The 14,069-nt window shown below is 46.0% G+C and overlaps 1 protein-coding gene across 11 annotated transcripts in view; it reads left to right on the top strand.

Annotated features, from left to right (window-relative positions):
• The window catches only part of GBF1 (golgi brefeldin A resistant guanine nucleotide exchange factor 1), a 165,895-nt gene that overhangs the window by 132,067 nt on the left and 19,759 nt on the right, over positions 1-14,069 (top strand). For 3 of the 11 annotated variants that reach the window (XM_066355926.1, XM_066355927.1, XM_066355924.1), the window contains exons 5-14: positions 2,621-2,739; positions 3,262-3,370; positions 3,871-3,931; positions 5,526-5,580; positions 6,837-6,935; positions 10,174-10,321; positions 10,952-11,175; positions 11,660-11,828; positions 12,250-12,461; positions 12,985-13,083. In XM_066355926.1, coding sequence (XP_066212023.1) covers positions 2,621-2,739; positions 3,262-3,370; positions 3,871-3,931; positions 5,526-5,580; positions 6,837-6,935; positions 10,174-10,321; positions 10,952-11,175; positions 11,660-11,828; positions 12,250-12,461; positions 12,985-13,083 — 1,295 coding nt within the window. The remainder of the gene's footprint in view (positions 1-2,620; positions 2,740-3,261; positions 3,371-3,870; positions 3,932-5,525; positions 5,581-6,836; positions 6,936-10,173; positions 10,322-10,951; positions 11,176-11,659; positions 11,829-12,249; positions 12,462-12,984; positions 13,084-14,069) is intronic. The other 8 variants (XM_066355928.1, XM_066355925.1, XM_066355935.1 and 5 more) reach the window with 5 other exon arrangements.

The raw sequence follows: 14,069 nt of genomic DNA, 5'->3' as shown, positions 1-14,069 counted from the left end.
AAATTCAGGCCCAGCTACTTCCAGCCTTGTCCTGAGCACCACCTGCAGGTCATCTCTCCTCACAGCCTCCAGCAGCTGCCCTCTGTGTCTTTTCCCTCTGCTCTCCTGTTTGTGGAACTCTCTCCCCTTCCTGGACTTGGCAGACAAACTGGTCATTGGAGACCTCAAGCCAGCTGGTCACTGAGTTTCCTGTGGTGGGAAAAGAAAATGCTGGAGGTGGTGATTGCAGTGGGCATGAGAAATGGAGCAGGAAGGAGTATATGAAAGCCAGAAGGCAAAGGAGATGAGACTGGCAGATTTCCCTGCAGTCTGCTCCAGAGTGGCCAAGAAAGAAGGACAGTCAAAGGAAGGGATCTGGGTAACACGAGGTCTACTAAGTGAGTCCAAGCCAAACATTCTTTTGTTTAGGCTGCCCTTCTAGAAGAAATTACCTCCACCCCTCAATCCTGCGACCCAGGACTTTTATGACTATTTCAGATCTTACTCCAAGGACCACTCTTTTATCCAGCCCCACACCGTTGCCATTTGTGACATTGGATTTATGACATTGATTGCCTGGCTTACTGGTGGGCCATGCCTATGGTTCTAAAGACCTGTCACTCTTACCTGCCTTTTTAGAAAATTGACTTTGCTACTTTATTCAAGCTCAGAGGATAAGAGCTACAAAAAAGATTGGTAGAGCTTAAACTCCTTCAGTAAGGGAGATTACTGAAGAGGGGGAGGAAATGGGCCCCCAGGAATCTTGTGAGGTGGGAGCATGGCTGCCATTCAGTGAGCTGAAACACCATACAACACTGGGAAGGACCTGGGTTTACTATGCAAGGAAAGGTCCCTGGAGGCCTGAAAAAGAACAGGGTTGGCTGTCCTTTTTGGGCAGAGCTGAGAGAGAGGATTCAGGCAAGGGTTATTGATATGATAGTATAGGCATACCTCAGAGATATTGCGGGTTAGTTTGCTCTTGGGAGGACTTGCCTTCAGTTTCTACAAAACGCAACATGTATGAAGTGCAATAAAGTGAAATAAATGCAATAAGGCAGAGTGTGCCTGTGTAGGGCTATGTGTGTTGATTGGGAGAAACAAGGAGAATTGAGGAGGTAGAAGGACCTGGTTCACCCCATATAGTATATATCATCATAAAATTGGGTTCCTTCTGCTTGATCTTTAAAGTAGCCACTCCTGATGCTGAGTAAAGGCATGTTGTAAGTAGGACAAAAACAGTCTGTCAGAGACTAACCAGGACAAAAAAGAAAGATGAAAAAAAATGAAAAAAGAAAGATGAAAACCACCCACAATTAAAGAAAGTCTTCTGATTTATTGTTGCAAGACAAATGTTTTGGCTTCTCAGTTAGCTTCTGAGCTTTAGGCTCAAGAACTCTGTTAATTTCAGATAACAGGAAAGAGGAAATGGTAAGAATTTCTTATAATTCCCACCACTCTAAACTAGAACAGCGGAAATTTCTGATGGCTTTAGGCGACCCCTGTGTTTTGGTGTTCTACCCCCGCCGGGTCGCAACCTACAGGTTGAGAACCGCTGAACTAGAAGGTGCTCCTGCGTTACGCCGCGCTACCCCTAGGGCAACTTTCTGTCAGCAAAGCTCTGTCATGTCCCTACACTTTTTTTCTTAATTATGCTCTCCTTTCAAGGACAATCCTGATAGTTCTCAGGACCCTTGTAGGCCTTCGGGGAGGCCACTTCTTTGGCTATTCCTTGTGGATATTTAACACATGAATGGAGCAGGGCTTCCCCCCTTGGCAGCATTTGTGTTAGCTTCCAGCATGGTGCTCATTGTCTGACCTCCAGCTTCTCCATTTTTCTTAGTCACAGCTGAAATTCTTGCTCCCTCCCACACCCCAAGTAGCCAGCTCCCAGTCCAGTTTAGTTTGCCCCTTTTCTGTCCTAATAATGCCTGTTTAGTTACGCAGGTTACAGGATTCATGCTCCGTGTCGTACTGTTTTAACAATGAAACCAAAGCAGGAAGAGGTCTCTGATTTGCTGTAATATGATACCCACATATGAGTATTGGCAGCAGTGACTATCTCTTTCTCCTACTTCCCTACATCAGCGGCATCCGGACACAAAACTCCAAGAGCAACCAGAGAGGGATGTGTTAAAGGAGAACACATGAAAAGAGAAAGGCTGCAACCTTGGCCTTCAAAGGTCTTGCCTACTCAGCCCTTGCTCTGGGCCAAAACCTCCTATTTCCAGGCCCCTTCTCTATGAACTGAGTAGCTTCAGTCCAGTGATTCTCAAAGTGAGGTTTCCTGAGGCAGTGTTAGCATCACCTGGGATCTTGTTAAGAATGCAAATTCTCAGCTCTCACTCTAGACCTGCTTAACAAAACTTCTGAGAGTGGGCCCAGCAATTGATATTTTTAACAAACCATACAAGTGATTTGATATATGCTTAAGTTTTAGAACCACTGTTTTACATGGTGGAGTTTGTGCTGAGCAGCTCATTGAAGTCGTTTACTAGCAAAAATTCTCAGGTAACCCAAGGAACCATGAGTTAGGAACTTGGAGAAGAGAAAACCAAAGTCTCTCAAAGCAGTCTGTAGGCAGGATGTCTTGCCTTTTCTCTCCTCTCCACATCATGTAATCTTTCCTTTTTCATTGGAGCAGATCCCACTCATGAGGGCACAGCAGAGGGCATGGAGAACATGGCAGATGCTGTCACTCACGCCCGTTTTGTGGGCACGGATCCTGCCAGCGATGAGGTTGTCCTGATGAAAATCCTTCAGGTAAATGGAGGGGAAAGAGCAGTTAGGCTAATGGCCAGGAGCTGATGCTGCTGGCTCTACTTAACCCCAGGCTGCCAGCCTGCCAGCGGCATGAAGCTGTGTTTTGACTCCACAGGGGTAAGGGACCTACTTTGTTTCCAAACAAAGTACCTAAAGTAAAAGCTTTTTCTAAAGAAAATAATTAAAAGCTTTAAATGAATTGATATCAAATACTGGAACCCCTCAATATACTTGTACCTCTGGCAACCTGTATCTGTGCCATCCATCTGTTGGGCTTGCAGGCAAGGGCTCAGAAGAATGCTGAACTGTGTCATGGTCATGCAGAGTAGACATAGTTCCCAACACAAGCTTCTGGGAGACACCCTTCCCAAACTGAAGTAAGGTCAGCGTTCTTGCTGACCTCTCTTTTAACCCGAGTGCTTTTGTAGGTATCTAGAGGAACAGGAGGCAGCTTCTCGCTCCTCAGGTACACCCCTCTTCACATTGTCTGCCTCGTTTATCACAGTATTTCCTTCCTGGTAGGTGCTGCGGACTCTCTTGCTGACCCCAGTGGGTGTCCACCTAACCAATGAATCTGTATGTGAGATTATGCAGTCTTGCTTCCGGATCTGCTTTGAAATGAGGCTCAGTGGTAGGTGCTTGACTGTTGGGCCCTTCACCATTCCTGGGGCCATTGTGAGTATGAATACAGGATGATGTTCCTGTACCCAGAGAGATGGAAAACTCAGGGTATCTTCATCACTTACCTTGTGGAGCTATCGGGGTCTAGAAGTATCTCTGTACTTGACTGTTTGTTGTGCAGCTAGAATAGAGACAGCTGATTGTGCCAGGACAAGAATTAGTATAGATCCCCGACTAATTCAGCCCAACACCAAATCTCCCTCCCTTGGGGTTTCTGGGATTGACACCAATCTACCACCCCTAGAACACGTCTCCCTTTTTCTGACTCAGTAGTGCCACCTAGTGGTCCAATGAAGTTATGGCTGCCAGGCTGAGTTGGATGGAGCTGGTTTTAATAAGTTTGGCATAATCCTTGGTAAACAAGGTTTGGAGGGGAGTCTGCTCTGAGAAGCCTCCTGATAATAGCACAGCAAGTAATGACACCTGTGTTATTTGTTTTTGCCTGTGCAGAGTTATTGAGAAAATCCGCAGAGCACACTCTCGTAGACATGGTGCAGCTGCTCTTCACAAGGTAAACCTGCTGCTGTTTGCTTCAGCCCTGCTGCCCAGGCCTCTTGAGCCTGCCTGCTTTCACATAGCCACTTCAGGGACCTGGCCAACCCCACAGCACATCAGAAGCCAATGGGATTATAGATGGGGGTACTTCTCTGGGCCCAGGGTTACCAATCAAGGGAGAAGGAGGAGGGAACCGGCTTGGCCTCAGGAGGAGGCAGAGGGTTATTTGATCTAAGCTGACAGACCTTGTTCTGCTTCCCAAACTTGTGTTTGTTTCTGTACAGGTAGCATCTGAGAAAGGGAACTCAGAGAAGAAGCCAAACTCAAGGGAGCCTAGAACAGGTTGCCGAGCTCCAAGAGCTCAGCCCCTATTTCTGTGAGAAAAGACCAAGGCTAGGGTGATCAGTGATCCTGGTCTGCCCAGATTATCCTGACTTGAGCACTGAAAGTCCCACATCCTCCACAAATTCCTCACTCTCAGGCAAACAGAGATTGTTGGTTATCGTAGTCAAGGCCCTCAACTTAGGGCCTGGGAGGCCTTTTTATATTATGCCTAACTATGTCTCCTGTACCTCCTTTCAGTAGACTTTTTTTTTTTTTTTTTAACAGAGACAGAGAGTGAGTCAGAGAGAGGGATAGACAGGGACAGACAGACAGGAACGGAGAGAGATGAGAAGCATCAATCATTAGTTTTTCATTGCGCATTGCAACACCTTAGTTGTTCATTGATTGCTTTCTCATATGTGCCTTGACCATGGGCCTTCAGCAGACCGAGTAACCCCTTGCTGGAGCCAGCGACCTTGGGTTCGAGCTGGTGGGCTTTTTGCTCAAACCAGATGAGCCCATGCTCAAGCTGGCGACCTTGGGGTCTCGAACCTGGGTCCTCTGCATCCCAGTCTGACGCTCTATCCACTGTGCCACTTTTTTTTAAGCCCCCCACCCTCAAGGGAGATTAGATAATGGGCAAGGTTATGCATGTGTAGAGACAGTGGTTATATTGGAAATCAGTATAATTTCCACTTGATTTTGCTATGAACCTAAAATTAATAAATAGTCTAAAAAATAATCTGTATTTTTAAAAAGCCTCTTCCTGGGATTTATTTTTGTTCTCAGATCTATAAATAATAATCCTTATTATCTGCAGACTAGATCTGCCCCTGGACCCTGCTGCAAAGAGTTTCTTAGTACTCTGGCTTAAATTTCCTGGTTTCAAAACTTCAACCTGCCTTTTACTCCTCATCCTATGCCCAGTCTCCTGGGGTTTTGATCGGCTGCCCTCTCCCCATCGCGTAGCTTTCAGCAATACTTAACAAGTGAAGCATGAATGAGTCAGTTTAAGGGTGAAAAGAGCCTCCACACTCCAAGGGCACTTAGCTACTTTGCCCTGATGACTGCCTTCTTTCTTAAAAAGAAAATGTCTATGTCATACGTCCCCCAATTCCTGTGGCTCTTTGATGAAGCTCTATAAAGGATGAAATTAGCCTGCTTTTTTACTAGCTATTCCTAAGAGACAGGCATGCCCTGGCCCAGAGCATCTTTGGGCTGTGGCTGGCATGGAAGGGGAGATTTGTTACTCCTAATGACAGTACATGGGATTCTCTGTACTATAGGTTACCTCAGTTTAAAGAAGAACCCAAGAACTATGTGGGGACCAACATGAAAAAGGTATGACCTCCTGTCCTTCATCCAAACCTTCATCTCCCAATGTCTATGCTATGGGGATTTTCCCAAATACCCCTGCTTAGCAAAAACATGCTTTTGCCTATACCAGGGGTCAGGAACCTTTTTGGCTGAGAGAGCCATGAACGCCACATATTTTAAAATGTAATTCCATGAGAGCCATGCAACGACCCGTGTACGTTATGCATTATCCAATAAAAATTTGGTGGTGTCCTGGAGGACAGCCGTGATTGACTCCAGCCACCCACAACCATGAACATGAGCGGTAGGAAATGAATGGATTGTAATACGAGAATTTTTATATTTTTAACATTATTTTTTTTTTTATTAAAGATTTGTCTGCGAGCCAGGTGCAGCCATCAAAAGAACCACATCTGGCTCACGAGCCATAGGTTCCCAACCCCTGGCCTAGACAGATCTGCTTGGAATCCAGAAATAGCTATCACAGCTTTAGTGAGAAATTTTTTCTTTCCCAGATACTTCTCCTCCCCCAACCTTTTCTTTCCAGCCTATTTTGTTGACCTACTACATAAGCTGATGAGCCCATCTGTCCTAAAAAACTGGATTAAGCTCACCGGGTTGGGCTAAAAATGTATGTTGATAGAGGGGAAAGACCTGCTGTCCCCTCAGGGCCCAGCCTTGTCAGCAGGTAGGGGCCTAGAGAGTCTGTGCCCCAAATCCCACCCTAATGCTGGATTAGACTGGGCTCATGCTTGGGCTAGTCTCCATTGATGAGACAAATCAAACCTGACTCCGGATCAGAAGGTTCTCAAACTGTTAGAGGAATGGTGGTCAGAAGAATGGCCTCTTGCTCTCTTGAACGGAAGCCCTGGACTTCTCAGGCCTCCCATGAAGATTCTGCGTGCAGCCCTTAGACTCCGCAGGGGTCCCCAAACTTTTTACACAGAGGGCCAGTTCATTGTCCCTCAGACCGTTGGAGGGCCACCACATACAGTGCTCCTCTCACTGACCACCAATGAAAGAGGTGCCCCTTCCGAAAGTGTGGCGGGGGGCCAGATAAATGGCCTCAGGGGGCTGCATGTGGCCCGCGGGCCGTAGTTTGGGGATGCCTGCCTTAGAGGTTCTGCCCATGGAGATAACCCTTGGCTGTTTGGTGCATGCATGCACCTGACCTTCCCCTCTCCCCTGCCATCCATCCCCATTCCTGCTCTGTGCCTTGTTGGCATGTGTCTGAGTTTATTTCACTCTGTTTAAATCATTCGTTTGCCTGTCTTTCACAGATTTCTCCATGTCTCCTCAACAAACTGGAGCTAAGTAGTGGGGAGCAGACCAAAGCCCTGAACCAGTTAGAGAGGGTACTACTCTTTAAGAACCTCAAGGTCTCTCTCCTTCTCCCTCACCTTTTCCCCTCTTATTTATTTAAATGTTTATTTCTTATATGTAACATCTGGGTCCCATTTCCATTGCATCGAGCACAACTTACCCCTCCCTAATAACACTGCATGGCTTTGGAAGAATTGCATGTATTTGTAGCTTTGCAGTGTTGATAATTTTCCTGGGGCATCCAGTTGCCTGGAGGCAGAAGAAATCCTTGAACTGATACTATATTGTGAACCTAGATAGAGAGCCTGGGTCCTGCTGACATATTGTGGGGAGGCTTAATATCTACCATTTCTAGGGGAACTATGAGGCTTCTCCAAGCAAGAGCCTTCCCTCTCTACCCTTTTTCTGTCTCACAGCTGGCATAGAGAGCTTAAGCATAGTCCTTGACTCTATTTCATACCTGAACTGGGTTTAGAGGGAAAGGGTAGTCCATCTAGTTGGGGGTCTTTTGTTGTTGTTGTTGTTGTTACCATTAAAGAGGTCATTTCAATGTTTAAAACTAGATGGGTGGGAAGGAGCTACCTGCCAGGATAGCCGAGGATACTGGGAAACTTGGATCTGCAAAGATGCCCTCTATCCTTTAAAGTCAAGATGTATGGGAACTTAGTGAAGAGGTCCAAGCTAAAGATGAATACCCATCTCCCTGCCTTAGAAGGAATAGGGAAAGAAGGCGGTATGGGCTGTCTAGCCTTTCTGTCACAATAGTATGCGTGTATATACCTGGCTAGATGGTCCATAAGCCTTTGTTCCCTTTGCATGCATTGCCTCAAGTTCCATTTGTGTGCTTACCTAATAATCTCAAGTTGCAGACCTTTTCATTGGCTACCCAGCATTTTGCCATGATTATTAATATAGGATCTGCTCTTTCTTTGTAAAACTTATACTGTCCTTTGGAAATACAGAGTTATATGAATATGGTGGTGAGGGTTCCATGCATATCTACTGCCAAGCTTCTACCTTAGAACCTTAGGACAGGGAGCACAGCTATTCTTTTTAAAGGCTGAGACATTTGTGAGTACTGGCAGCCTCTGGCTCATACTCCAGCCAGGAGGCAGAGAACATTCATTTAAATGATCATGATGGAGCTAGATTGACTGATGATAGAGAAGAAAACAGCAAAGACTGATCCTAGTATGAGAAGGAATCTTAATGAGCAACTGGCATCTCAATGGAAGTAGGACTACCTAGAATCCCTGAAATGGAGAGAAAGGCTGTCTCATAAAAGTACATTTTTCACTCCATAAGATGCACCTAGGGTTTTAAGGAGGAAAACAAGAAAAAAATATTCTGAACCAAATGATGTGTTAAAATATTTAATAAAATACCGTATTTTTTGCTCCATAAGACGCCTGGGCATTTTCCCCTCCACTTTTGGGAGGGGGAAAAGTGCGTCTTATGGAGCAAAAAATACAGTATATCCAGATGTTAGTACTTTTTGGAGCTCAGTGACAATTGCCAATGCCAAGATGTTATTGTTTTCCCTCATTGATCTTTTGGTCATCTTACCTGTATTTATGTTTGGATGACTTTTACCTCCAGAACATTTTTTATCTTGAACTTGACTCAGATGAGCCTTAGTGGTTTCTGTAGATATTATCCTATTTTCTGCTTAGCCATAGTGCTCAGAGAGTACTTGAAGCTCCATTATAGGCATATGACTGCAGGCATTTTGGAGACGGACAGACACATAATATGTGACTATGCAAAGGTATTGCTATGTTACTAAAAGCTAGGGACAGAGCTTAGCTCCTGGACTTCTCTCCCTTATGGGTAGAGAGCTATGGGTAGGGAGTAAAGAATTAGGTAGTTTCTAAGTAAGGTATTAAAGATTATCCAGGTTCTAGAGGACTTGGGGGAACTTGAGGAAGGGGGCCTACTTGGGTCCTACTCCCCAAATATCAGAAAAAATTGAACAGGCCAAGGATAATAACAGGTATATTCAGCATTTAGAAAGAGGCAGGAAGGAAAAGTAGTTCTACTGTATTTAGAGTCATTCTAATGGTTCCTGGAAGAAAATTGCTATTGCCCAACCCAGGAATGACCCATCAGTCAATCTAGGAATAGTTTGGTATAACTCTATAGAGGGACTGGTTTCAAATCCTAACTGAGAAAGCATCAGGACCAGGAGAGCAAAATAGGCCTAAACAAAGCCACTGTGAACTCAGGTTGGAGAAAATGCGTGAAAACGTATCCTAGAGTAATCAACAGATGATAGAGATTTTAGTCACTTTGTGACTAAAAGGAAGTTATAGGAAAAATAAAAATACAGCAAGAGAGAGAGTGAAACAGAATAATAGAGCAAAGTTCTAAGAAATCAGTAGTCTCACCATCTGAAAGCATAGACTTGCATCTAGAAAGATCCCACGTGAGAAGGTCCCACTGATATATAAAAATTGGGAGCAGAGCGCCTGACCTGTGGTGGCGCAGTGGATAAAGCGTCAACCTGGAAACGCTGAGGTTGCCGGTTCAAAACCCTGGGCTTGCCTGGTCAAGGCACATATGGGAGTTGATGCTTCCTGCTCCTCCCCCCTCCCCTCTCTCCCCTCTCTATAATGAATAAAATTTAAAAAATGGGAGCAGAGCAACAGCATGACATGACCCTCCATCCTCAACTCTACAAACCAAATGAAATGCCACTCCTTTCTTAACTCCAAGGAATGAGGCTTTGACCACTTTGATGCAGAAATTCCAGACATTAAGGGGTATTTTTAAGATCTAGGCCGAGTTCATGAAACAATGGGAAAGCTAAAAGTCTAGCTGGGAAGGAGTAGGCTCTCATAGTTGGATAAGAACTAGGAGCAGGAGCCTTCTCTGCAGGTAATTGAGAAGGAAAGCCCAAGAGTTCAGGGCCTATAGATCTAAAGTTCCAGGCAAAGAAGTCCCTGCCCTTACCCTTTTTGCCAGGAGGGTTGGGCACCATCTACAGGTCTCAGATTGCCACCCAGGGCTCAGGGAAGCAGAGTGATGTTTGAAGGCTGGCCCTGTCAATGACCAGCCTAAAAGCAGACTGGAACCTTCCACATGGAGGTTGTCAGGCTGACCCGTGAAGCAGCCAATGTAGAAGCCAGGTCAGAGGAGTGAGAATGTGCTCTGCTAGTCCAGATTCTTCCGTTGGCACAGCTGCAGGGTTTAGGCCATCTCTAGGGACCAGTAGAACTAAGAGAAGGGAAATTTCTAGGGATAGAGTTTAAGTTTGATTTGAATACCAGTGCTAATGAGATGTGATATTTCCAGCTGAAAATGAGAGCAGGAGGCATGAGTGATTCATCCAAATGGAAGAAACAGAAGAGGTCCCCTCGACCTGCACGCCACATGACCAAAGTCATACCAGGTTCAGAGCTGCCCACCTCCAATGGAACCACCTTATCCTCTAACCTCACTGGTGAGTTCCCTGGGTTGCTTCCTCTGATTGGAATAAAAAGAAGAAAAGCTTCCTCCTCCTCAAGGATTTTGACATTGAAGAACAGCCAACTGAGGGGCTTTGATTTCTTGTGATAGCAAAAAGGGAAGACTCCAAGTTAGATCAGACAGTGACCATTTAAAAATTCTGCAGTGACTTAAGGTTGTTTTACTTCCAGAGGGACTCTGACTACTTTAGAGATTAGTGTATACAGAGATTAGTATGCAGTCTGGCAAACAGTTCTGGTACCATAAAGCAGTGGTCCCCAACCCCCGGGCTGCGGACTGGTACTGGTCCGTGGGCCATTTGGTACCGGTCCGCAGAAAAAGAATAAATACCTTACATTATTTCCGTTTTATTTATATTTAAGTCTGAACGATGTTTTATTTTTTAAAAATGACCAGATTCCCTCTGTTAAATCCGTCTAAGACTCACTCTTGACGCTTGTCTCGGTCACATGATACATTTATCTGTCCCACCCTAAAGGCCAGTTGGTAAAAATATTTTCTGACATTAAACCAGTTCGTGGCCCAAAAAAGGTTGGGGACCACTGCCATAAAGGAGATGTGCTTCCCAGAGTTTCTCTTCTTTAAGCCTCACTTTTTTTGACAGGTGGCATGCCCTTCATTGAAGCGCCCACCCCCATCTCCTCTGCAAGTTCAGAGGCTGCCTCAGCAGTGGTCAGCCCCTCTACAGACAGTGGCCTGGAGTTCTCCCCCCAGACCACTTCTAAGGAGGACCTCACTGACCTGGAGCAGCCTGGCTCTCCAGGGTATAACACAGCTACAGAGCCTGGCAACAGTGAGCTGGGGCTTCCTGAGCAGCCTGACCCCCAGGTATGGCTTTTATTTTGAAAGTCCCCTCTCCAGTCTTCCACTGTGGGAATTGGCTTGATCCTTTATCCAGACCTTGGCTCAAAAGAAGGTTGGAGTGGGGAGTGGAGGCTTCTTCTCCATTTCCTAGAATTGGCTGTGCTGTCTAGAAAATACACAGCATGTCTGAGAGGTAGCTCATGGGATTTATCATTATACATATAGGTAGTAAGTACTTGGCAAAGGTGAGGGAGCTTGTCATGGCTTTTTCTGGAAGGTGATGATTTAAATCCCAAGCCTGTGAGACCCTCTGTTGCCTCTAGGTTCGAGTCATTATAGGTCAATAAAGCCTCAGGAGATGTTTATGAGTCCATTGTACTCCTTCCATTGAGTCATAGCCCTACACCTGTAGTCCATTAGAGACACGGAGGACAGATTTTTCAGAGGAGTAAGTTCTAAGTTGCTCTTCCCTCATCCCTCTTCCTATATCCACCTATACTGATCATAGCAGGAAGGGGCCCATGTGGAAAAGGCTCAGTCAGCGTCCGTGGAATCTATCCCTGAAGTGCTAGAGGAATGCACATCCCCTGTTGACCACTCTGATTCTGCCTCTGTCCATGACATGGATTACGTCAATCCCCGGGGCGTGCGCTTTACACAGTCCTCCCAGAAAGAAGGTGAGTACTCTTAGGCTCTGCCTGTTCCCCTCCCCCATCCAATCCCTTGAGCTGCCTGAGCCTAGGGTTCCTGTCTTGGAACCCTAGCATTTGCTAGTTCAAGTTGTAGTCAGGAAATGGAATGAAGCCAGAGGGCTGCTGGCATGGATGGCGTTCTTCCCTAACGTATACAGAGAGGGAGTTGGAGAGACAATAGGAAGTAAGAAGGAAGAATAGAAAGCTTGGGACTTTTAACAAAAGGTAGGATCATCAATTCAGGTTCCCTTCAACAAATGAGACTAGTCTCCTTATTTCCCCAGAAGAATTTTTTTTTTCTTGAAGAGAATCACTAATCTGAAATTACCTTGTAAAATGCAGACCAATCTAGGTCAAGCTATCAGGCCTGTTCTTAGGAGCCCCCTTCCCTCTTGGCCTTCCCCAGGTACAGCTCTGGTCCCCTATGGTCTTCCCTGCATCCGCGAGCTCTTCCGCTTCCTCATTTCCCTCACCAACCCACATGACCGCCATAACTCAGAGGTTATGATCCACATGGGACTGCATTTGCTGACAGTAGCTCTTGAGTCAGCCCCCATAGCCCAATGCCAAACCCTCTTGGGCCTCATCAAGGATGAATTGTGCCGCCACTTATTCCAGGTAAGACTGGATTTCTAAAGGGATTCGGAGCCCTTGGCTATTTTTCAGGGTCTCTCAAGGGGCAGGGGAGGACAGGGAGGTTTGACTGATTCATGAGAAGAGTATAGGACCCAGGAAGGAACCTCCCTCCCCGTTTGGCCAGTAGTCATACTCAAGATGATTCCATTAATTCCTGGGGACTCTGGCAGCCAAAGGGAAATACAGGAATGGCTAGATATAGAATCCCCTCAGAGCACAAGACCTTCACGGGGACTTCACACAGTTCGCTCTCCTGCTTTTTTATTTTTTTAAGATTTTATTGACTGATTTTAGAGAGAGGAGAGAGAGAGAAAAGGAGGGAGGAGTGGGAAGCATCAACATAGTAGCTGCTTCCTGTATGTGCCTTGACCTGGCAAGCCCAGGGTTTTGAACCAGTGACCTCAGTATTCCAGGTCTACGCTTTATCCCATTGTGCCACCACAGGCCAGGCTCTCTCCTTTTCTCTTGATTGAAACCTAATGTCTTACCTTACTCTGATCTCCAGCTACTCAGCATAGAGCGACTGAACCTTTATGCTGCTTCCCTGCGGGTATGCTTTCTACTGTTTGAGAGCATGAGGGAACACCTCAAGTTCCAGTTGGAGGTGAGTTTCTCAACCTTGGAAGAAGAGAAAAAAAAAGATGTATGGCATCTTCAGTGGGATCAGCTCTGTCATGCTGCAGGGGTGAGATTTAGGGGCTTCTGTAGGAGAGTACTTCCAGCCTCTGTAGTTTGGTTCATTGGCTGGCCTTTAGTGGAGAAGTTAAAAGGAGCCTAGGGAAAACTGTCTGGCTATAAAATGGGAGAACCCAAATATGAGGACTGGCAGGTAACCTCACCATGAGTTGGTCTAGCTCTTCTGCCTAGCAGCTCCTCTGCAACATAGGCAGGCATGTCAAGCTGGCTTTGCCACTAAATTGCAAAAAGAATCTCTAAATAGGACCAAGTCAGGCTCACATAGACAATGCAAAAAGGGCAACAGGTGACTTGTTTTGGATCAGACATGAAATAGCCAAGCCTTAGCTATCAACATGGAGGCCAAAGAGGGGATATATTTAGGGAGTGGAATATCTATAAGTCTCTTTTCTTTCTTTCTTTTTTTAAGATGAGAGGAGGGGAGATAGTGAGGCAGGCTCCTGCATGAGCTCTGACTGGGATCCACCCATCATCCCCATCCAGGGCTGATACTTGAGTACCAAGCTATTTTTAGCACTGGAGGCTGATGAATTCCAGTAGAGCTATATACCTCAGTGCCCGGGATCACACTCAAACCAGTTGAGCTGCTGGCTACGAGAGGAGAAGAGGGAGAGAAGGGGAAAAGAGGAAGAGGGAGAAGCAGATGATTGCCTTACTTGTGTGCTCTGACTGGGAATTGAACCCAGGACGTCCATATGCCATGCCAACACTATCTCAGGGGTCGGGAACCTATGGCTCGTGAGCCAGATGTGGCTCTTTTGATGGCTACATCTGGCTCACAGACAAATCTTTAATAAAAAAAAATAATAACGTGGCCCTAGCCGGTTGGCTCAGTGGTAAAGCATCGGTCCGGCGTGCAGGAGTCCCGGGTTCGATTCCCGGCCAGGGCACACA

This window comes from Saccopteryx leptura, chromosome 13 (assembly GCF_036850995.1).
Source record: "Saccopteryx leptura isolate mSacLep1 chromosome 13, mSacLep1_pri_phased_curated, whole genome shotgun sequence".
Taxonomy (NCBI): Eukaryota; Metazoa; Chordata; class Mammalia; order Chiroptera; family Emballonuridae; genus Saccopteryx; species Saccopteryx leptura.
Note: the sequence above shows the minus strand (reverse complement) of the source record. Positions and strands in the feature narration are given on the sequence as shown.